Source organism: Lissotriton vulgaris, chromosome 7, assembly GCF_964263255.1.
Source record: "Lissotriton vulgaris chromosome 7, aLisVul1.2, whole genome shotgun sequence".
NCBI lineage: Eukaryota > Metazoa > Chordata > Amphibia > Caudata > Salamandridae > Lissotriton > Lissotriton vulgaris.
In genome coordinates, this window is record NC_141695.1 from 1,161,741,653 (window position 1) to 1,161,766,210 (window position 24,558).

At 44.0% G+C, this 24,558-nt stretch overlaps 1 protein-coding gene across 1 annotated transcript in view; it reads right to left on the bottom strand.

Moving 5' to 3' along the window:
• The window catches only part of AFF4 (ALF transcription elongation factor 4), a 798,699-nt gene that overhangs the window by 321,482 nt on the left and 452,659 nt on the right, over positions 1-24,558 (bottom strand). The window contains exon 13 of the mRNA XM_086931629.1: positions 6,267-7,169. Within this exon, the coding sequence (XP_086787755.1) occupies positions 6,267-7,169 (903 nt within the window). The remainder of the gene's footprint in view (positions 1-6,266; positions 7,170-24,558) is intronic.

Genomic DNA, 24,558 nt, shown 5'->3' on the forward strand with positions numbered 1-24,558 from the left:
GCCTGGAGACGGCGAGTTTCGTAGGCAGGAGTGCCTACGTACAAGCCATTTCCATAATCCAGGCGGGATGTAATGAGAGCCGTGATGATGGTTTTAAGAGCGTCAACAGAAAAAAACCGGGAGATTTTGCGGATAAGGCGGAGGGAAAGAAAACACGAGGACACAACGGAACTAATTTGGGCATGCATAGATAAATCATTACTGATCTTGATGCCCAAAGTCCGGACAGAGGAGACTGGGGAAGGGGGAGGGCCAAAAGAAAGGGGCCAGTGAACGGAGGACCAGGGATTAGACGGGCCACCAGTGAGGACAAGCTCTGTCTTGTCAGGGTTGAGCTTCAAATGATTGAAGCTCATCCACTGGGAAATAAAGACAAGAGTGGTGCAAAATTTGGGAAGAGAGTCAGTTGGGGAAGAGAGATCAAAGACGAGCTGGAGGTCATCTGCGTAGTTATACACAGAGACCCCCAGCTCGAGAAGGGAGGAGATAAGGGGGCGGATATAAAGGTTGAAGAGAAGGGGAGAAAGGGAAGAACCTTGAGGGACCCCACAAGTGACAGGAAGTGAAGGGGCAGAGAAGTCAGAAAGGTGGACTGCCTGTGATCTGCCTTGAAGAAAGGACGCGATCCAGGAGAAGGCAGTGCCTTGGATGCCCGCTGCGCTGACCCGGTCGAGAAGGATGGCATGGTCGACCGTATCAAACGCAGCGGACATCTCCAAAAGGACCAAGGCCTGGGGGAGGTTGCTGTCGGCCTTCCCCTTAAGTTCATCCAGGACTGCGAGGACCACCCCCTCAGTGGAGTGGCCGGGACGAAAGCCAGCCTGATGGGAGGCCAGGAGATTGTTTGCTTCAATGTAGGAGGAAAGGCAGGATGTTACGTAGCTTTCGAGAATCTTCCCTAAATAGGGAAGAAAAGAGATCGGCCTGAAGTTCGATGGGAGAGAGGGGTCCAGACCGGCTTTCTTCAAGATAGGAAAAACAATAGCAGATTTAAAGGAAGAGGGAACACAGCCCGAAGCCAGGGAAGAGTTGAGAAGAGTGAGAGGAGGGATAGGGCAACTAGTGTAGAGAGTTCTGAGGATCCGTGCAGGAGCACAGTCCGCAGGGGAGCCGGACTTGACCTTGACAAGCAGGTCAAGGAAGAGATCAGATGAAATTGGTTCAAAATGATCCAAAGCAGAGGGGGACGGGTGAAAATGATCCGGCAGATCAGGTTGAGGCACAATAGGAATATTGGCCTTGATAGTGATGATTTTGTTGATGAAATAATCATTCAAAGAGTGACAGAGAGATTGAGAGGGGGCAGGGGAGAGACATGCGCGGTCAGAGGAGGCAAGACTATGAACCAGTGAGAAGATCTCGCGAGATTTGTTGGCCGAAAGGGCCACTCGCTCAGTAAAGTATTTAGATTTGGCCACTAAGATGGCTTTTTTATAGTTGTTGAGGAGGGCTTTATATTTGAGGCGGAGGGTCGGACAGTAGTTGCGGCGCCAACGGCGCTCCGACTGTCTGAGTTCTAATTTCAGGGATTTAAGGTCGCTAGAGAACCACTTGTGGGCGTCGTGTAGACGAGCTGATTTAATCTTTTTAAGTGGGGCGACCTGGTCACAAGCAGCAGAGAGCCAGATGTTAATGGCATCCGCCTGACTTTCCACAGACGGGTCGGTCAGGGTAGGAGCCGATGAAGACAATAGGGAAGAAAGATCGTGAAGATCAGTCTTGTTCCAACTCCGGGCCAAGATGTTTTTTGGCAGGGAGGCTTTCTCGGCTTGGCCCAAGTGGATAGAGAAGGAGATCATGGAGTGATCCGACCAGACACAAGGGAAAATGAAGGTGGCCGATAGGTTACAGCGTAGGGACCAGATTTGGTCCAGGATGTGACCATGGGTGTGGGTAGGGACCAAGACGTGAGGTAAGAAATTGAGACACCGAAGTGTGTCAGAGAAGTCTTTAGAGCAGGAGTCCTCTCTCGGGTCACCCGGCCAGAAATTGAAGTCGCCGAGCAGGAGTAGCGAGGAATTATTTACCGCCAAGGTGGCCAAGAGGTCCTGCAAGGTAGACACAAATGATGGCATGCTTTGAGGGGGGCGGTACATAAGTACCACCGTAAGGGGTACCGGGAGGTTAAGAGAGCGGGCCACCAGAAAGTCAACACTGGGTATGCAAGGGTGCGGAAGAAGCTGGAATTTCATCGAGGAGCTAACTATCATCGCCGCACCACCTCCAGTTTTACCATCAGGGCGGTCAGCACGAAGGGCATAGTGGGTGCTAGGGAGAATAGCAAGGAGATCCGGGAGTGAATCAGAGGAGAACCAAGTTTCTGTGAGAAAAAGAAAATCAGGGGAATCAGTGTCCAAAAGGTTGAAAAGGGCAGTTTGATTTTTAACAGCAGAACGAGTGTTGAGAAGGATAGCAGAGGCGGCAGGAAAGCCGGAAATGGGGCCAGTATCAGAAGGCGTGGGAGAAATAGAGGAAGAAGGAGTAGGAGAGACGGGGCGAGAACAAAGGGGAACGTAAATACCATGCGAGGATAGGTGTTGGACTACAGAGGGGGAAAGGGGAGCAGAAGCAGAAAAGGAGCATAATTGGGCAGAGGAGTACACCAAAGGAAGGGCAGGGTCTGAGGCCCCTGGTCCCGGCCCGTCGCGGACGGGCGCAGACGGGCTTGCCTTAGGCGCGCCCGCTGCGCGAACGGTAGAGGCACATGATTTATGGGACAGCTAAAGGGCGTGGCCAAAGAAGTGGGCGTGGCCGGGGGAGCGTCCGCTGAAGGCGGCAGGCGGGTGGTTGTCAGGCCGCGGCAGCGTCAAGCTCGGCTGCGCGGGAAGGCAGGGTCAGGGAGAGGTCCCTGAGTTCGAGGTAAGGAAATGGTTTTAAAAAGCGCGAGCAAGCGCTAAACTAGGTAGTGGTATGGTTAAAAAGCAAGTTTTCCTAGAGGCTCCCGCGGAGTGCAGGGGAGTAGTCCGTACAAACCCCAAATTTATGCCAAAAGTTATCTCCACTTTTCACATCAATCAGTCCATAGAATTGCCAGTTTTCTTTCAAAACCCGTAATCAGTAGCTGAAAGAGCTCTACACACACTAGACGTTAAAAGGGCTCTGCTATATTACGTTGACAGAACCAAATCATTCAGAAAGACAAAGCAACTATTTGTTGCCTTTTCACCACAACATAAAGGAAATCCCATTTCCAAAACAGGAATAGCCAGATGTATCGTTAAATGCATTCAAATATGCTATCAAAAAGCGACGCACACTTTAACAGTTCCCCCAAGGGCAAACTCAACGCACAAAATGGGAGCATCCATGGCTTTCCTAGGAAATATTCCCTTAGAAGACATATGTAGGGCAGCTACATGGTCTACCATACACACTTTCACTAAACACTACTGTGTTGACGTGCAAGCTAAGCATCAAGCTGCTGTAGGCCAGGCTGTCCTTAAAACTCTCTTTCAAACCACTGCAGCTGGTACAGGCAACCACCGCTAGAGGAGAAACTGCTATACAGTCTATGCTAATATAGGAATTCAGCAGCCCACATGCCTCGAACGGAAAATGCCGCTTACCAGTATGCATCTGTTCCTGGCATGTAGGGCTGCTGACATTCATATCGCCCACCCTCCTCCCTGGTGTCTGTCACAGCTGCAGGGTTACCTTCTTAACATACATTTACATGGTCATCTCTTACTTTTCTATACTCCATCTTTGCCACAATGGCGAAAAACAATCTGAGGATGGAGAAGATGCCCATGCGCACTGTAGTCCAAGGGAGGAGTCACCTATCTTGTGATACTTCGAAGACTCTTCCAAGACAACAAAGTGCAAACATTCGGACCCTACATTAGGCGGCGATCTATGCTAAGATATGAATTCAGCAGCCCACATGCCTCGAACTTTGCTGTTATTGTACGCACTTGCATTTTCTGGTCCTCTCACTATGGGTTGCAGATTACGAATCGTCCCGGACATCAATACCATATAGTTATTAACCTCCTTATATGGGCATTTAAATGGACTGTGTTTGTTTTTAGCTACCAGGTTTTAGCATGCTGCTCAATTTCTTTACTGTACTGTATGCATTTGCACTTTTTGGTCTTTTCAAGAGTTTGTAGACCATTAATTGTTCTAGATTTTTTATTTATGTTGCCAACAATCCTCGCATTCGGATACACTACTTGCTGATTGTCATAACGAAGGTTTTGTGAACCCATTGTTGATGAATTGATATGCCGGTTTGTATTCCTTTTTTATTGTATGTGTAGCACTTTTATTGTCGTAACAACCGAAATAAAGTATTCTAACAAAAAATAAAATAAAAACTTAAATCAATGCTAACAAGAGAGCCTTGATAAATCTATCTCAATACAAGACCAATAAAAAAAACTGCCATAGTAGAAATCCATGGTTTATACAGGAGCCTAAAACTTGAGACATGCTGTTAGGAGCGGAAATGGTGAAGGGACAATAGCACAGACTTAATCTGTAAATCAGAAAACGCTAAAGAATGTAAAGCTCAGATAAAATTATCAAAGTATGTGTATGTCAATAACAAAATAGCCCAAGTGACTAATATGGACAAAGAACTATTTTTAATGATCTCCAGTCTCTAGACGCAATGTCAAGTGATTTTTTAACTTTGGAAACATTTGGTAACGATCTGACAGACTTTCAAAATAAACTTTCCAAGATTAGGGATGGGATTAAAGCCTTCAATTTACATATGTGAATCTCATCAAAGTACAGTAATTACTAAACTTGGAATTTTTCACCCTGCTGATAACGAACATGATACTAAACTTGGAATGTTTCACCCTGCTGATAACGAACATTCACTGGAAAAGTAGTCACAACAGCCATCTTTCTGGGTCTCATTTAGATCTTATCCCGCTCTCAGGATGCAATCTTTTAGTATTCGCTTATTAGTAAAATTACAGAAAATATTGAACCACTTTGGTGTCTCTGGTACAGTGCTTAAATGGTTAACTTCAAACTTAATTGACTAACTATAGGTGGTTATGCTTCTTCCATTTAAATCTAAACCCATAACTTTAGTGTCTGGCAAGGATCCAGTATCTTGCACTCCTATTTGAAAAAATCTAAATGCAGCTGTTAGACCACAATCTAATTCAAATGAGAATGAGAATTTATTTTTATGTGGATGACGCCCTGCTCGTCAGTGGGTTTTTGTAAACATCTTTAAATGATTTTGTGGAGTCATTACTTTTAACTTCGATCTGTTGATGTATGTCAGAAAACTTTATGAAACTAAACCAAACCAAAACAGAATCATTAATAACCCCTCACAGTGCAACTATGTTTAGTATCTTTAACTAGATAGAGATCATGGAAGAGTGCCCCATGCCAACATCTGTGTTATGCAATTTAGTTTTTTTTCTGAACTAGTACATGCTGTTATCAGTTAAACACCCTGTGTTGCATTCTACTTTTTATAGAAAGGACTCCCCTCATCAAATGATCTAAAGTACAGCATCTCAGATTCCTTGTAATGTATTAAAGTATCAGCATCTTTACCCTGTGTTAAGACAAATTCATTGGCATTCCATCCATAGTAGAAACAGCTTTATGGATGCAGAGGTCCATCCATCAAAACATTCCTGAGTCCTTCACTTCGAAATACAGGCTACATAAACGTTTGTGTTTTACGTTCTGCTTCTCTTTCTTTTGAATTTGCCTAGATCAAAAACAATAACTTACGTAGACAGTTCTTTTTCTATTGCTGCATCTAAAACATGCTTTGCAATTTCCTCTCCATACAGCTTTGCATACAGAGTCCTTACACTTATGCATTAGCGAACTGCTGAAAACATACTTGTTCAATTAGGTGAGAGATAATGTTAAGCTGTGCAATGTTGTATGGATTGTTGGGCCACAAAAAGTACAGTAAACGTACTATATACAAAAATGTAACATAACCTAGACAGATGTGAGCAAACCATCGATGAGCTATATTAAGGCTGGTCCTACTCGCAGTAACTCTCAAAGTATAACTAGAGCAGATTATATTGAGTGAACCAAAACACCCTTCATCCTTGAATAAGACAATGATAATTGGCATAGAAATAGAGCAGTTAAGAAAAAGGCATTTATGAACATTCAGAAAACTGTTTATGGGCAAACTGACATTACCTGAAAGCATCCTTACAAACCTTTGCAAGGCCAAAAAAAAGATTTTTCTTTTTTCAAATAAAAGTTACCTCAGTACAGCTATTTCAGAGTGTTGATTATTACAAATAAACAAAACACACCTTGTGTTTCCTCTTGACTTTGTTAATGGTTTTGTCAGAGCTTTGCTTCTGGGACTCTCTTGCATGCTTCTCTGGTACAGACATTTTCTCCACTTTCGGCTGCTCAACTTCCTTATAAGGCTTCCCTGGTATTCGGGATAACAAGTTCAAGTCAATCTTAACAATAAGCGGATACCTGTCTTCAGGCTCACTAAGAGGTGAAAGAAGTTCTTTCTCTTCCATAGGAGAGAATCTTTGTCGAAAAAAGTTGTCTTCCTCCTCAACAGAGGCTTTAACAGGAGTCCTATTGCTCTCAATATATTTGGGTGTTTGGGAAGATGGAGGAAGGCTCTCATTTTCATCTGAATCAGAGGATGAGGTATCTGTTTCTACAAACTCCCTGGATTTCTGGGAAGGTTTAACTGGAGCCTTAATTTTCTTTTTCTCCACTGCAGGTCGAGGAGAGGATTTAGGTTCCTTCTTGATACTGGGCTTCCGGGATCCTTTGGTGGCTGCCTTATGCCTGTTGGATGGTATGCTTGTTGTTATTTCCACCGTTTCACTTTTAATTTCAAGTCCTCCCCTAGGCTCTTCAATTGCTTTCTCAGTCTTTTTGGGCTGTTTCTTACCTACGTTCCGCCTCTGTGTCATGCTCTCACTTTGAGCAGGGGACTTTTGTCTGCTGCGACTGCTGTCACTCCCCTTCTGCGTAGTTTTCGAATCTCGCCCGGGAGTGGAGACATTGGCATTCTTAGATGCACTTGGTTCAGAATACCCACTTGCTGCACTTTGATCCAGACTTTCTTTGTGTCCTTGAGATGATGGGATGTTACTGTCCACAGACGAGGCAGGGGATACCTTATGAGGATTAACTTTATTCAACCAGTTGTCCAGCTGCCACTTATTTGTTGGAGGTGGTTCAGGCTGAAAATAAGTTATTGAACAATGCATTAATTCCAACTTGTGATATTTTTAGAGTAACAGTAGTCATGTGAATAGAGAATTATAACAGCGAAAATAAATCTGACAATCCTTTGTTTCTTGTCTAATGCATAGAATGAGGCATTCAGCCAAAGAGTTACCAATAGTATTACCCCAAAAACATAGGTAAATGCATACACTAGGTTCTAGAAAACTCTAACCAGCAATGAATAAAATGCGCTGTTGGCAACCGCAAACATTTTGCGTTATATTTTGCACAGGAAGAACTACCCAAAATAGTTATACATCACTATGAAAAATAGCTGGTGATAACTTAGTGATTGTAGAAGAACAACTTGCAGATAGGAAAAGTAAAACAGTATTTACCAGTTACAACTGCTTGCGGCTTGTACAGCTGTTGATTCACATACTTTGGTACACTCCTTTCATCTAGAGTTGTGAGGGGTACATTACAAGTAGCTTTTCTTCAAAGTGGAGGTTTCAGTTTCAAGATGATATTGTGAAGTGTAGCAAAATAGGACAATGTATATGCACTGGAGTATCATAAATGTGACTGACAAACTATTCTACAGACTATTATCTGGTACTCGCATACTGGGGAGGGGGGCACAAAAATCTACAGCATTTTAAGGTGCAGAGCGATTTTTAAGGGAATGTAACTTCCATTTGCAGCATGTGCTCATGTAGATTACATACTTAGTACAGACTAAAAATCAGTACCCTCCTTTCTAAAACAGTGGTTTGTGAGTAGCAGTAGAGGAGGATTGAAACAAAGTTTTGAGGAGTTTGGCAAAACTGTCCGCTTTGGCAGGCATGAATCTCTCCATAGAGTAATGTTTAGTGAAAGTATGAGGTGATGATCATGTTGCAGCTTTACCAATGTCTAAGTGGAATGTTAAACAATATCAACAAGAGAGAAAGGGCGCGAGTAGAGACTCCTGTACCCCAACAAGTATATCTTCAAACAACTAAGGAGTGACTCAGTGAAAAGTAAAAAACGTGTAACAAAGTATAAATGGGTTAGACTTTACAGAAGCCCCTACCCGGTTAAGGTAACTGCAAGATTGGAAAATTCCAATAATAACAACCAGGAGGTAGCAACCTAGTGTACTGTTGTGTTAGCACACAACTGAAAGGGCAAGTCTACCTCTTTGTTAAAAGGACCCTCACTCACCACTAGTTGGTGACATGCTTCATCATTGGGTCCCCGCTGGGGTGGCCGAATGCCCCCCCAGCGTGCTACAACACCTGATTTACAGCGGGCGGGTTGGTGGTGAGTGTAACAGTGATTTAACTCAAAATGTGCTAAACAAATGTGAGTGCAGAATTAAAAAATACAGGGTTTAAACCCAAACAAAATATTTAATGTGGGCCAACCTGTATTGAGATTAAAAAAGTGTATGGGCGGACAAAACTAGGTTCTGGATTAGGAGACCTGTGTCCTTAGATAAGATAGAAGGTCAACATGTTTTTGCTGTCAAAAAATGCAGGTTCGCACAGCATTCGTCAGGACCATAGACAAATTGCACTCCGGTGGTATGTACGCGCTAAGGTACACCCTATCGTGAGGCACTTAATGTGAAAAAGAAAAAGTCATAGTGATATTACTCACGGATATTGCCCGTGCCAGCACACTGTGGTTCACAGCAGCCAAAGTTACAGATAGAAGGAGAAAAGGTCCTCTTCCTGGGTTAAGATGGCGTGGGTAATTTTCACGCGGTGTAAAATTATTCCACTCGCGACTCCCCGCGTATGACCTACAATTCAGGACTGCCGTCTGCCCGAAGGCTGCTGTGAACCACAGTGTGCCGGCACGGGCAATATCCGTGAGTAATATCACTATGACTTTCTTTTTCACATCAAGTGCCTCACAGTAGGGTGTACCTTAGCGCGTACATACCACCGGAGTGCAATTTGTCTATGGTCCTGATGAATGCTGTGCGAACCTGCATTTTTTGACAGCAGAAACATGTTGACCTTATCTAAGGACACAGATCTCCTAATCCAGAACCTAGTTTTGTCCGCCCATACACGTTTTTAATCTCAATACAGGTTGGCCCACATTAAATATTTTGTTTGGGTGTAAACCCTATATTTTTTAATTCTGCACTCACATTTGCTTAGCACATTTTGAGTTAAATCACTGTTACACTCACCACCAACCCGCCCGCTGTAAATCAGGCATTGTTGCACGCTGGGGGGGCATTCGGCCACCCCAGCGGGGACCCAATGATGAAGCATGTCACCAACTAGTGGTGAGTGAGGGTCATTTTAACAAAGAGGTAGACTTGCCCATTCAGTTGTGTGCTAACACAACAGTACACTAGGTTGCTACCTCCTGGTTGTTATTATTGGAATTTTCCAATCTTGCAGTTACCTTAACCGGGTAGGGGCTTCTGTAAAGTCTAACACATTTATACTTTGTTACACGTTTTTTACTTTTCACTGAGTCACTCCTTAGTTGTTTGAAGATAAGTGGAATGTTATTCCGCGAAGCCAAAGTGGCAAGTAGAACGCCCCCTTGGTATAATATGAAGTGTGAGCTTTCCCTCTGTAAAACAGACATATACACACTATCCATCTTGTGATGCCAGACTCTGAACCCAACATTTCAAAATGAAGTTTGGCGAAAGCTACAAACTGTTGATTTCTTTCCCAGATTGTTTTTGTACGGACAATGTAATACATGAGTGCCCTCTCAACATCTGGAATATGTACTACCTTTCTGCAATTGTTATTGATTGTGGAAAAACAGTGGCAAGTCAACAGTTTCATTGCCCTGGAAAAGGGAAAAAACAATTCAGAAAACAAGGGTTTATTTGAAAGACAACCTGATTTGTGAACCTGGATGAACGTTTCGAAACGCACTTTTTATAAAGAAGTGAGAGCAACAAGGAAAGTCACTTTCCATGAAAGAAAATGTAATGCACATGGGTGCATCAGCTCAAAAGGCAGCTCCATGAGGCGAAAGATCCACATAAAGATTCAATGAATAAACTAGTGTCGTTTTTGGATACATGACCTTAAGACCTTCCATAAATACTTTCACAACTGGAATCTTAAATATAGATTGTTGTTGCACGCGCTGCATTTACACGATACACCTGTTAAATGAACCCTATTAATTTGTACCTTAAACCATAATCCTACCAAAGTGCAGAAAATATCAAATGATGTCTTGTACTGAAGGCTATAGAGGCTGATTGTCCATGCCAATACAGTTTTAAACAAATAGGTTCTCTTTTGTTATGTAGCAAGCTGTTGTAGCAGGCTTCTGAGACTTTTTAAGCACGAGCACACACCTCTGTAGCAGATGAAGGTGCCCAAATCCATAAGTCAAATTTCAAAGCACCCAGGACAATGACTCAACCTTAGAAGATTTTGTTTTGCCTTCCGGGTGAGTGGCAATATGTGAAGTGAAGCAACATAAGACAATGTATGTGCACTGGTGCACCATAAATGCGATTGATAAAGTATTATTCGCTCGTACACGGAGAGGTAGAAGGGCACCACTGCTGTGAAATGAACTCCAATTAATGTACACCTTGAACTTGCATGCTGCAAGAGCAGCAAAAAATAAATGATGTCTTAAACTGAAGCCTTTAAGGGCTGCTTATCCATGCCACTACAGTATTGAACAAATAGTTTCCATTTTGCTGTGTAGCAAGCTATTGCAGTAGGCTTCCGAGTCTACTTACGCATAAGCATGCACTCTTGTGGAAGTTTGAGGTACCCAAAGTGATATACTAAATTTCAAGGCCTCCAGATCAGGGTGATGCAAAAGACCCCAATAATGTGTGAGTAGGTATGCCAGTAGAGGTTGTTTTTCATGGAGGTGTACCACAACGTTAAGTGATATTATATATCAGTGTTGCAGGGATTCTGCTCATACACAGAACTGTGCACAGAGACCCAGGACATCAGTGAATTGTGGTGGACCAAAAAACTCCCTTCAGTACCTAGAACACCTAACCGACTAGCATCAGTGTCACATTAGCTCTTCGTCCTATAGCAAAGGTACCAATGATTAGACAACCCAGAACATGAGACTGAGGTTACTCTTAGGAATAGTGGGAATCAAGAACACTCTTTCGTTATATTCTCACAGTCCACAACATGGGTAAAAAAAAAAGACACGATAAAGTTTAAAATATTTATTTTAACGACATGCTCTAAGATGCAGTATTTTTGCAAGCATAAGCAGGCATATGATTAGGAATAATACGACCAGCATTCATTGTTACAATTCCATAAAACACAAAAGGAGAAATACATTATAATGATTGTGGGAACAGGTTCTATAGCACCTTGTATGCCACCCTCCCTAGCTAGGAACTATGTTTTATAAAATATAGAAGGTCTCTTAGGCTTGAATGGAGAACCTATACCTCCAAGATCAGCAGACGTGAATCCCATCAGGATCTGCAATAACTCTGTCTCTCTGGAAACAGATGTTCTTCAGAATGTCTAAATCCTGCATGCAGTGTGATATTAAAGACACCAGAATTTCAGCTAGCTGCAGCTGCCTGCATGTTATGTCTAAGCGCATGAGCCGATCAGCCCGAACAACACCTAACATAGTTATGATAACCTTGGAGGCTTCAGCACTCACTGTGCAGACTAAGGTCTAGCTGTAAGTCTAGGGACGTTGAAAACAAGCCATTCTCATGTAAAGCAATTCACGCAGTCTAACTTACAAAAACAGTTACATATAGTGTTGTGTGCAAAAGCAGCAATAAGCTAAAATGGTGTTTAAACTGCTATGTTAGCATAGGCTTATTAGAAATGTGTGCAAGTAAGGCCCTGCCTTCACTACACCCTCCCTTGATCGGAACACGCATAGAACGGGGGCAATTTGAAACGCAGAGTTCAAGTTCGAGTGAGACAGAACCAAGTTCAAATTTTGCCTAACTGAACAATTGGGAGTAGTATTTCCGAATTAGTAACCACCTCAATTTTTTTTCACTGAACACAAGCAGGGACTGTATAGTGTTCAAAGCACAGAATGTGAATGGAGTAAAAAATAGACAAAAAATCATGAGTCACCAATGCGTTTTAAGTAGAAACCACTTCAATCCAAAAGTGTATAAGCACAGTACGTTGCAACTGCCTCCAAGAGGAAGTCCTTTTTCTCATCCGAAAACATTTCAGCCATCCAATTCAATAACGGGAATGAACACACATGCCGGAGCCTCTAGCACCATCAGAGGACAACTCAGGTGTTCTTCGAAATAACTGCGTGCCAGAAAGTCATGGGCTACAGACCATATGTTCCAATTACCTAGGACTCCATGTGCCGCTGCACAGGCCATTATTCCAATACCAGAACAGTCTAACTCATGATTAACTAAGGGACTCATTAGTAGATCATAATCCGGGTTAAAAGACAGTGTTGCAGAGACACAAATCCAGAGCCCATTGAAAACCGCAATCCCGGCAATGAAAAACAGGCTGCACGCATGTAAAATACGAGAACCGGAAAGATAATCCATACGCCACACTTAAGGTAGCCATCAGGAGCGCGCCATAATAATCAAGCATCCGGTTGCCAAGCTGGAGCAGCCGGGGCAGGTTGTCGTGGGGCACAGATTGTGCAGCCATTTTTGGGCAAGAAAATCAACGGCAGTATAGCGGCAGCCGAAGAGGCTGGAAAAAATAGAATGAAAAAATGATGGAATCACACCAAATATAGTTTGGTATGAAGTCACAAGGCCACAACTTACATTTTTTTTTTAAAGTGCGCCAAGCCTGTAGTCGACGAGGCATTGAAGATAGTGTGAATCAAAGCACCGAAATGCAGGGGGAGATCAGTATTCAAAAGGGCATGCACCTCAGTGCAAGTGTTTTCCACATGAAGGACTAATGTTTCAATCGAAGAAGTAAGGCTTCTTATTGAGACAATAGAGCCCTTATTCGACTCATCTTGTTAAACTCTGCTTTCAAGGTCGGAATGGAAGGCCAGATGGATACATCGAGCTTCCCATGTGAAGGAGGGAATAGCACATTTTTGCAACAGACAACACATTGGGAAACAGTCACAATGTATGGTATCCCTGCCAGCATAGCACAACAGTCTTCATTATTTAAAAGCAAATAACTACTGTCTGCTAGCAATGTGAAAGTCGGAGTTATGGCGGGGACAGGATTTCCTTTTAAAATGCATGCTAAATTCGGGGTGTCAGAATTACAGGAGCCGTGCAATTGGATGTTCCTGCAAACTAATGAGTGATCAGGTGTGGGAGTGCAATCTTCACCTTTCAGATAAGGAATATGCTACTTACCAGTATGCATCTGTTCTTGGCATAGAGGGCTACAGAGTGGTACATTTATGAATAGATCGCCATCTGGTGTTGGCCTCGGATGATTGCACTTGTTTTTCTCTTGGAGAAGTCTTTTGTCGTCACGAGACTGGTGACTCCTCCTTTGGGTGCTAGTGCGCATGGGCATCGGCTCCATCCTTAGATTGTTTTGCCATAGTAGGGTTAGATGGAGTAGTATGATAGAATACAGATAGAAATGCCCATGTAAGTGTATCTAAATAAGATAGTGTTGGAACAGACACAGGTTTCCGAGGAGGCTAGGAGGGCATGTACCACTCTGCAGCCCTCTATGCCAAGAACAGATGCATACTGGTAAGTAGCATATTCCGTTCGAGGCATATGGGCTGCAGATGGTACATTTATGAATAGACTATACAGCAGTTATCTCCCTAGCGGTGGTCACCAGTGTCTGTTGCAACAGTCTGAAATAAAGTATTTAGTACAGCTTGTCCCACTCTAGCCTGTTGTGTTGCCTGCACATCGACACAGTAGTGTTTTGTGAAGGTATGCGGTGTAACCCAGGTAGCTGCTTTGCATATATCATCTAGAGGAATGTTTCCTAAGAATGCCATAGATGCTCCTAGTTTACGTGTAGAGTGAGCTCTAGGAGGAACAGTTAATGTCCTTTTTGCTTTTAAGTGGCATATTTGTATGCATTTTACAATCCACCTGGCAATCCTGCTTTAGAGATAGGATTCCCCTTATGTGTAGGGGAAAACGCTACAAATAGTTGTTTTGTCTTTCTGAAAGTTTGTGTTCGTTCTATGTAGTACAATATCGCCCTTTTGACATCTAATGTACGTAGGGCCCTTTCTGCCACCGTCTGTGGCGTTTATTATTCTTGTCTCAGGTTAATAAAACCCATTACAAAAGTACATTAAAACACATATCATCAGATAAAAGATTATAAGAGCAAAAACTTATTTGTAAAACCAGAAAGACATTAGTTATTAATGATAATAATGCTAAAAACGATATGATGTGGGAAGTGAGCGTTGGTCATTTCGTCTTGTCTTGGGCATAGTTCAATCGATCTCGTCAGGGCCAAGTTCATGCTTCTAGGACAGGTGGCAGGTCGGCTGTGAATAAGTTAAAAAGAGTCGGCGCTAAAACACAGCCTTGCTTTAGGCCTTTTGTGGTCGGAATTCGCCTAGAGAGATGTGTGCCATTACCGAGCTTTACCTGAACCCACGTGTTGGTGTGCAGTTCAATCAGAAGGTTTAACAACAGTCCCGGGATCCCCCAAGAGGCCAGTTTTCTCCAAAGGTTGGCCCGGTTAACATTATCGAAGGCCGCCTTAAAATCCACAAAGCAAAGGTGTAAAGCTTGTTTAGTCACCCTTGCCTTGTCAATAAGTTGTGAGATTGCGAGTAGGTTTGTTGTTGTTCCCGTGTCTTCGCAGAATCCCGTTTGGCTTGATGGAATTAAGTTACGGATTTTGGCCCATTCACGTAGCTCGGCCAGTAGGAGCCCCGCGAAGTATTTGGCCTCGATGTCTAGGAGTGCCATCAAGCGGTAATTTTTTGGCAAGGATCTGTCACCCGCCTTATAAATGGGTGAAATAATAGAGCCCCTCCAAGAGGCAAGAAGGCGTCCAGATCGGCTGACTGACATATATAGAGGGGTCAGCGTTTCTGCCCAATATTCCAGCTCCAGTTTGAAGATGGCCGGGGATTCCATTTGGCCCTGCTGCGCCGTCTTTCCTCCCTTAGAGATTAATTTCTTTAATGAACCTGCCACGTTTCCAGCTTCAGCTTCTGTCCATGGCGGACTTGTTTGTGGCAGTTGGCCCACTAGGGCCCTTTCTGCCACCGTCTGTGGTTTTGGAAAGAAGACTGGTAGTTCCACTGGCTGATTGATGTGGAATGCTGAAATTACTTTAGGCAAGAATTTTGGGTTTGTTTTAAGAACCACTTTATTTTGGTGTAACTGCAGGAATGGTTCTTGTATTGTGAATGCTTGCAATTCACTTACTCTTCTGAGTGAAGTAATAGATATAAGAAAAGCCACCTTCCATGTGAGGAATTGTATTTCACACCTATGCATAGGTTCGAAAGGTGGTCCCATTAGTCTGGTAAGTACTATGTTGAGATTCCAGACTGTGGAAGGTGGTAGTCTTGGTGGAATGACTCTTTTGAGGCCTTCCATGAAAGCTTTTATTGCTGGCACTTTAAACAGGGAAAGATGTTGTCTGTTTTGCAGGTACGCTGCTATAGCTGCAAGATGTACTCTAATAGAGGTGTAAGCAAGGTTACATTGCTGCAAGTGTAGTAAATAGCAAATAATCTCTTTAGTGGATGCGTCCAGAGGGTTGATGTTACTGTTCCAGTATACACCAAACCTTTTCCACTTTGCTGCATAGCATGCTCTGGTGGTAGGACGTCTTGCTTGCTTAATGATTTCCATACAGTTTGGAGGTAAATCTAAGTATCCAAATTCTATGACCTCAGGAGCCAGATCGCTAGGTTCAATTGTTTGGGATCTGGGTGCATTATTTCTCCATGGTTCTGTGTAAGGTGCATGGGTAATAATCTTAGCTTTTGATGTGGCACCTGTGAGAGTTGTAGTAGCGTGGTGAACCACGGCTGTCTTGCCCACATGGTTGCTACTAGTATCATTGTCATTGAATGCTGTTGCAGTTTTCGAACCACTAATGGAATTAGTGGGAGAGGGGGAAAAGCGTAAGCAAATTTGTTGGGCTAATTTATCCATAACGCATTGCCTTGGGACAGGTGGTGTGGGTACCTGGATGCGAAGTTTTGGCATTTTGCGTTCTGATGAGTGGCAAAGAGATCTCTCTCTGGTTGTCCCCATCTTTGGAAGAATGGCTGCAGTATTCGGTTGTGCAGTTCCCATTCGTGTATTTGTTCTGACTCTCTGCTTAGGATGTCGGCTATCTGATTTTGAACTCCTGGTAGGTGTTTGGCTAACAGATAGATCTTTTGAGGAATGGCCCATCTCCAAATGTCCTGCGCTAGTCTGGATAGTTGGAGAGAGTGTCCCCCCCCCTGTTTTTGAATATAATACATTGCAGTCATGTTGTCTGTTCTGATCAGGACTGCTTTGTTTAGGATTTGCATTTGAAAAGCTTTTAATGCTAGAAACACTGCTAGTAGTTCCAGATAATTGATGTGCAGTCTTTTTTGCTGTACACTCCATTTTCCCTGCACTGTATATTTCTCCATATGCGCTCCCCATCCGGTGAGCGATGCATCCGCTGTTAGTATCACTTGTGGAATCGGTTCTAGGAACGACCGCCCCTTGGAAATGTTTGTTGTGTTCCACCACTTCAGAGAGCGATGTGTGCGGTCGTCTACCAACAGCAGATCATTAATCTGACCTTGAGCCTGATTCCACTGTGTTGCTAGACATTCTTGCAGTGAACGCATTTGTAGTCTGGCATATGGTATTAGCAGTATGCAGGAGGACATCATCCCTAACAGCTGCATGAACACTCGAGCTGTTAGGGAGTGTTGTGGTTGAAATCTTTGGATCAACGTGATCATTGTTTGGATCCTGATTGGATTGGGGTATACTTTGGCTCTTTCTGTGTCTATAGTAGCCCCTAGATATTGTTGAACTTTGTTTGGTTGTAGGTGGGAGTTTGTGTAGTTCACCGTAAACCCTAGCTGGTGCAGCAATTGAATGGTCTTGTGTGTTTTGAAGACATTCTTCTTGTGACTTGGCTTTTATTAGCCAATCGTCCAAGTAAGGAAAGACATGTATTTGTTGTCTTCTTAGGTGTGCTGCAACTACTGCTAGGCATTTTGTGAACACCCTTGGTGCTGTTGTGACCCCAAACGGAAGGACTTTGAACTGATAATGTTGTCCTTCTACTACAAACCTGAGGAATTTTCTGTGAGCTTTGTGAATTGGGATGTGAAAGTAAGCGTCTTTTAGATCCAGTGTAGAAAGAAAGTCCCCTTTCTTCAGTAAAGGAAGTACTTGTTGGAGGGTGACCATGTGGAAATGTTCCGAATTTATGTATGCATTGAGAGGTCTGAGTTCTAAAATTGGTCTTAGAGACCCGTCTTTTTTGGGAATTAGGAAGTATAGAGAGTATACTCCTGTCCCTTGCTAATGTTTTGGAACCTTCTCTATAGCATGCTTTTGTAGCAGTGATAGTACTTCCTGTTTTAACAATGTTAGATGATCTTGACTCATTGGACGCTGTCTGGGGGGATGTTTGGTGGGGTAGCTGTGAGTTCTAGGCAATAACCATGTTGGATAATTTGTCTCACCCACTTGTCTGACGTGATGTTTTCCCAGACAGGTAGGAACTGTGATAGACGTCCCCCGACCAGTGTTATATGGTCTGGGGGGAGCTGTATGAAGTCACTGTTTTGGGGTTGGGGAGTTGCGGTTGTTGTTACTTCCGCGACCTCTACCCTTGTTGTTGTTACCTCTGTAACTGCCTCTTGAATTACCTCTGGGTGATGTTGGCATAAAAGAGGTAGATTGCTGACTTCTGCCTGTATTCTTTGACCCGCCTCTATAGGTGGACCTACGAAAGGAACCCCTTTGAGTTGGCTGTTGTAATGGTCCCATTGATTTAGCCGTTTCTGTGTCTTTTTTCATCTTTTCTAAAGTCTCATCTGTACCTGAGCCGAAAATTGTTTTTTGATCAAAAAGTTGGTTCAATAAGGACGTTTGTACTTCGTGTTTGAACCCTGAGACCCTAAGCCATGCATGTCTTCTTAATATGATACTGGTGTTGATTGATCTTGCTGCAGTGTCTGCCGCGTCTAAGGCGCACTTAATGGAAGTGTTGGTTATTATCTTACCTTCTTGTATGAGCTGGTCTGGCCTCTTTTGATGTTCCTTAGGGAGATGTGTAATGAGTTTTTCTAACTCATCATAATGCGCTCTATCATAGCGTGCAAGTAGCGCTTGTGTATTAGCTATGCGCCAGCTGTTTGCTGCTTGGGATGCTACTCTTTTGCCCGATGCATCTATTAACTTGGACTCCTTATCAGGAGGAGGAGCCTCTCCTGTAGATAATGAGTTTGCTCTTTTACGAGCGTTTGTGACTACAAGCGAGTCCAGAGGTACCTGTCCCTTGATAAAAAATATAAGGCAGCCCCAAGGGACCCAATATTTATCAATTCTTGGGTTTAATACCCTAGCCCTCACAGGGTCTTTGAATATGTCTACTGTGTGATTGAGAAGACCCTTCAGCATAGGTAGTGTTCCTGATGTTTTTTGTGCAGCAGGTAGAGTTTCTAAAAGGAAATCCTCTATTTGAGGTTCTGCGTGTATATCTACCTTATGGTATTTTGCTGCCCTATTAAGCAGCTGTGCAAACCCTGTATTATCATCAGGTGGTGAAGGTTTTGAGGGGTATAATTCTGGGTCGTTATCATCTGACCCTGCATTATAATTCTCCCATGGGTCTTCTTCATCTGGGATAGTGTCGTCATCCCCATGAAGTTCTCCCTCCCCTGTATCACTGTCTACAACTGTTTGAGGTGTAGATGGTCTTGGTGTAGAAGGTGGAGGAATAGCTGGCATAGTGTGAGGAAGAGGAGAAGAGGGTGTGTCTCTAGGTCGAGGAGAAAGGGGAGGAGTTGTATTTGTCCCCATTGTTCTCTTTTTAGGAGGAAGAGCTTTGTCATCTAGCTGTTCATTCTTCCTCTTTTTAGGTAATTTTGTCACCACTTTGCCAGTTTCCGGATCGATAAACAAAGTCTTTTGTTTTGGATCTGTCTGCTGCTCCTGTGTCGGTACCGAAGTTTTTGGTTCCGAAAGGTGCCTTTGCTTCTGACAGTCAATGTTCTGTGTTTTCGGCACCGAGAATTTGCTCGATTCCGATTTTTTCGGTGTCGAGTAAGTCTTCGACGTCGAAGCATGTTTCGGTTTCGACATGGAATGTTTTGACTGCGAACTTTCCTTTGTATGGAGCTTCGTTGTCGATGTCGATGTCGACCGTTTCTTGGATCCGAAATGGTGGGGGGCCGAGTGTTTCGGTTTCATTGCCGGGCCCGAAGGCGGGGCATCGGAAACTTTCTTCGGTAGTCTGACCGGGCTCGAAGGCGGGGTCGGTACCACACGGGGTCGGTTTTTTGGTAAGGGGACGTCGTCACTCACGGTTTGTGGAGCATCGATTTCTTCGACATCAGACTCGTCCACTTCCGACCCCGACTCGTCCTCACCTTCCTCTTCGGGGTGCTGGGCCTCGAACAGCTCCGGGATTGCCTCCGACTGCATTCTCGATACCTCGTGTCTTCGGGCTCAACGGTTTCTAATCGTCGACTTGGAGGAGAATGCTGCGCAGGCTTCACAGTCCCTGGATTCGTGTTCAGGTGATAGGGAAAGATTGCACACCTCATGTAGGTCCTTGTGTGGGAACTTAGCACCACACGTTGGACATCTCTTAAATGGAGTCTTTTCCATGGACTCCGGGCTGGACTATGTTGAGAAAGGCCTCCCGGTCTCGTCGACGTAGAAGAAAATGTTTATTGTTGGAGTCAAAACGCGTCGGAATGGAAATTAAATCGCGTTCGATAACAATACCATCGAATTGGAACGGGAATACGTGCCGAAATATCACTTTCTCGAAGTCGATCCGGAGCGATTCGATCCTCATCCGAACCCGATGGCGGAAAAAAACAATCTAAGGATGGAGCCGATGCCCATGCGCACTAGCACCCAAAGGAGGAGTCACCAGTCTTGTGACGACAAAAGACTTCTCCAAGAGAAAAACAAGTGCAATCATCCGAGCCCAACACCAGATGGCGATCTATTTATAAATGTACCATCTGCAGCCCATATGCCTCGAACACTACTTTACCCTCCCGCAGGCACCTATATGTAAATGGCAGACTTTAAGCTTCATGGAGATGAGCGCTACCTAAAGGTTCAAATCTGCCTATGGCATAGTAATTCAAACATGAATCGAATTTAAATAGCGGAAAAGGCAATGTTAAGTACCCATGATTGAGCAATAGAGCTGAATTATATTCGGCAACAGAAAAAGGCAATGGTCCTAACTTTTCAATATGCAAAAGTGAATATGCAGAATCCTCCATAGACATGAATTGCTGTTTTACAGACGAATTAAATGGTAAAAATAGAGAGGAAGTATTCATGTAGTCGCACAGCACTTTACCAGCCTTTAACGTTTGTAATGTCCATGCAAATTGCATAATTGAACGCCGCTCACAGCGGTATTGTGTGTCTGTTTTCTGCTGCCTGATTGCAAGGGAGCACCTTGATCCACCTGGGCTGTGCCTTGCCCCTCCCACACCGCCTACTTCACCGCTTGCTGCCCCTGCTTCGCGGGAGCCGCTCTCAGCGGCATGGTGTGCGGGGTTCCTGCTGCCTGATTGCGAGGTAGCACCTTGATCCACCTGGGCTGTGCCTTGCCCCTCCCATATCTCCTATATCCTTGGATACGCCTCCGCTACGCGGGACGCGCACAGGCCACGGGCGGGCCCGTCTTCGCCGGTCATCGACAGGAGAAGGCAGGGCAGGGCCCCCTCTCTAACATCGCGAATACAACACATAAGGACAAAAGGTACTGTTTGGCCATTGTGGACTGTAAACAGTGAACATTGACCCTCTGACTGAATTGTTCTTCTGCCAGTGTGTGGCCTTGGGTTTTAATCTGTGCAAGAGTTGTTTGACACCATAAGTATGGCGCAAAATAGGAAAAAAGGAAGTCCATGGAGGGGGGAGCGCCAACTTTATTAGCTAAAAAAGGCAAAAAAGGTGCCGAACGCAGCCACTAATTGCGTCCTTAGAAGAATTGAAGCAATTGTTAAAGAGTGTGAAGATGTTCTAGTTGGGAACACTAGTAGTAATATAGTGGAAAATATTGATACTCTTTCCGAGGTCTTAAAGCATTCTCGGAAAAAGGTGATCCCCGCCATTTTTAGTAAGAAAACATCACCTAATCTTCCCACTTGTGAAGTGCATAGCTCTCTAGAAGGTTCTGCGGAGATATTTACCTTGACGGAAACCCCCAATAAGATACTAGAGCATTCCAATCAAGTGGCCCTGCAGGGGGTACAAACAGAGAGGTATTACTTGCTCAAACAGATTTGCTGTTTTAGAAGGAATTTTAGGGGATTTAACAGCAGACTCAGTGCATGAAAATAGGGAATCAGAGCCCCCTAATGATGGCCCTTTAGCGTGTATCAAATGCACCCTTTCTAATAAGGTATTACTGCAGAAAGTTTGAAATCTTGAAAGGGATTTGGCCTCTGTAAGAAAGATGGGGGAATTAATACGGAAAGTGGACTGGTCTAGGGTCACAGATCCCCAGTCATCAACATCTTCCCAAGCGGCTATAGCAACCAGGGGATTCCCAGCTACTAAATTATTTGCAGGAGCGGGTGCATCCTCGAGGGGGATTATAGCTCGAGGGCCTCTTGGCACGTCTATTCCATCAGGGCATACTAGTGCTATCTCATATGCAGAAATCATGAAATCACGGGGTGAGAGAGACAAGTGCACGGGTCCGCACCCTGTGGGCAATAGAAGCCCCCCCCCCCCCCTACTTAGAGAAAGACAGAGTGTTAGAGACGACCCCGGCATGCCATCGAATAGCACTTCCCTTAGAAATCCAGCAACAATAGTCTATATGACCAAGGTCCCTAAACTCAGCAGTAATTCTGGCCATGAAAGTAGCGAATCAATTCATAATAAAGCAATCCATTGGCTGCTTCATGTGAGGGGTTGCAGGTCAATCATCAGGGAAGATATGATTAGGGTAAAAAGGATTTCCCTGTTTAGCTCCTATACAGATTGCATTGAGTTGCAGTTAAACAACCCAGTAATTGCGGAGAACCTATTAGCCCTTAAGTTCCGTACCCCCCCCCCCCCCCCCAAAGCATTCGGATATTCAAATTAAGTGCTTGCCACTCTGGTCCATAGACAGGGAACGGGACGAATCTGGCCTTAATAGAATAGATTGACTATTTGAGGCCAACCACCTGTACCGCCCACTAGAACTACAAGATATGGGAGAGCAAGACCATACTCCATGTGCAAATAAATTAACTTCAAGATCCCGTAGCAGGGAAGGGACGGTTTAATCATGGTACTGCCGCAATAGTGGTTGCAAATTCTAGGGTGATTCTGCTCCTCTCCTGGAACATAGCAGGTCTCCAAAAAAAAACTTGCCATCCCGGAATGGAATAAATTCATCGACATGTATGAAGTCTGCCTGTTCCAGGAGACTTTGAGCATGTCTCCCCTACATGAGTCAGGGTACAACACCTTTTTCATCCCCGGCACAAGCACAGGGAAGGGCCGGCCATCGGGGGATCTTCGCATATGGGTTAATATTGCATTGAATTGGGCTATTACCATGCATAATTCACCTTTGGGACATTTTACATCTGACAATCAAAGGTCCTCATAATGATAATGACGTGGAGTTTTTCAATGTGTACACAAGAGGATCTGCTGGGGCCCAAGTCTCAGCTACCATAGCAACCTAGGAGATGGAACTAGCTGGCATTCCCCTCCTTGCTACATCATCGTGGCAGGAGATCTAAACTGTACATATGAACCCCTAAGTGGGGAAGATTTCCTGGAACTAATGATGACTATGTTAAACAGTCTATTCCCATTTTGACTCTGGCCCCAATTAGGAAATGGTCACCTAGGGGGATCCAAATCAATGCTCTAACATTAGAATACAACTTGCGAGCATTGAATGGTAGGACACGCTCTGATTCAAGAGGGGTCAATACTTATAATAGGCTTAGTTGTCCATTGCGCATAGATTACATATTGCTTGACACCCGTCTTTGGGGTGATCTATTGGACATGGAGGTAAAGCAGTCCCAGGATAGCGATCACAACCCCCTATGTATGAAAATTTGGTGGGGAATCACCGAAAAGTTGTCCAATGCCCCGCTATTACAAACAAAGGAGGTAGTCCCATCTAATTGTAATCGTAGACTTAAATGGCATAAGGTAGCAAGCCAGGAGGATACATTATCCAATATTAGGGAGCTCATAGAGCAGAAGAGTATAGAGCTGGAATTGTTTAATACAGCCCAGGAAAAAATGCAGGATTAGCATCTAAATATATTTTATAAAAATGTAATAGTATAGATGGGATCGTTTTTTACTATTAAGGAGTCCAGAATGCATAAAAGTAACTCAGTAAAATCTAGTAATCTCTGGTACACAGCTTTGTGCAGAGAAAAGAGGAAGGCATTAACCATAGCCCTCCGCAAAAAAAGATGTGATATTAGTAAGACTAGCCAGAAAGGAGTACACCAAAACTATAGCCCTAGCGAAGCGGGATTGGGAGGAACAACACTGCCAGGAGCTCAAATCTGTGGCCCAAATGAAAGACTCAACTTTATTCTTGGAATTAATTAATAAACCCAACAGAAGGGGAGTTGACCCTATCCCAAACCACATTACAGAACATCAATGGTACAGCCATTTTCTTAACTTATATTGTGGCGAGGGAGAACCATTGACCCGACAAAGTGTTTCTGCAGGACCCACACCAGAGAATCCTGTTCTAGCAGAACCCTTTTTAATCCAAGAGGTTCACCTGGCCATCAAGAATATAGCCTCGTGAAAAGCTGTGGGCCCCGATGGCTTGCCGGGGGATCTACTTTTATATGATCCTATGCTTTGGCCCAACTTTATCTCACTTTTAATGAATCTGATTGCAAAGGGGCAATCTATTCCGGATTCGTGGAAGGGAGCCGAGGTTGTAACAATATATAAGAAAGGTGCTAGAGAGGACCCTGCCAACTACAGGCCGATAAGCTTAATCGACGTTGTCCAGAAAGTAGTTGGCAGGGTCATTGTCTCTAGGATAGGGTCATGGCTGGATGAAGGGAACATTCTTTCACATTTTCAGGCAGGCTTTAGGCAGAAGGTGGGCACGATGGACCAGGTATTTATATTCTTTGCGGTCTACTGGAAAAACCACTTCCCTTTGCGAAAGGCAGTTCATATCTGGCCTTTATAGACCTAAAGACCGCCTTCGACCTGGTGCCCCGCGATAAACTTTGCCAGGTGCTGCAAGATCTGGGCCTTCCCATGTATCTTCTTGAATGTATTAAGAGACTCCA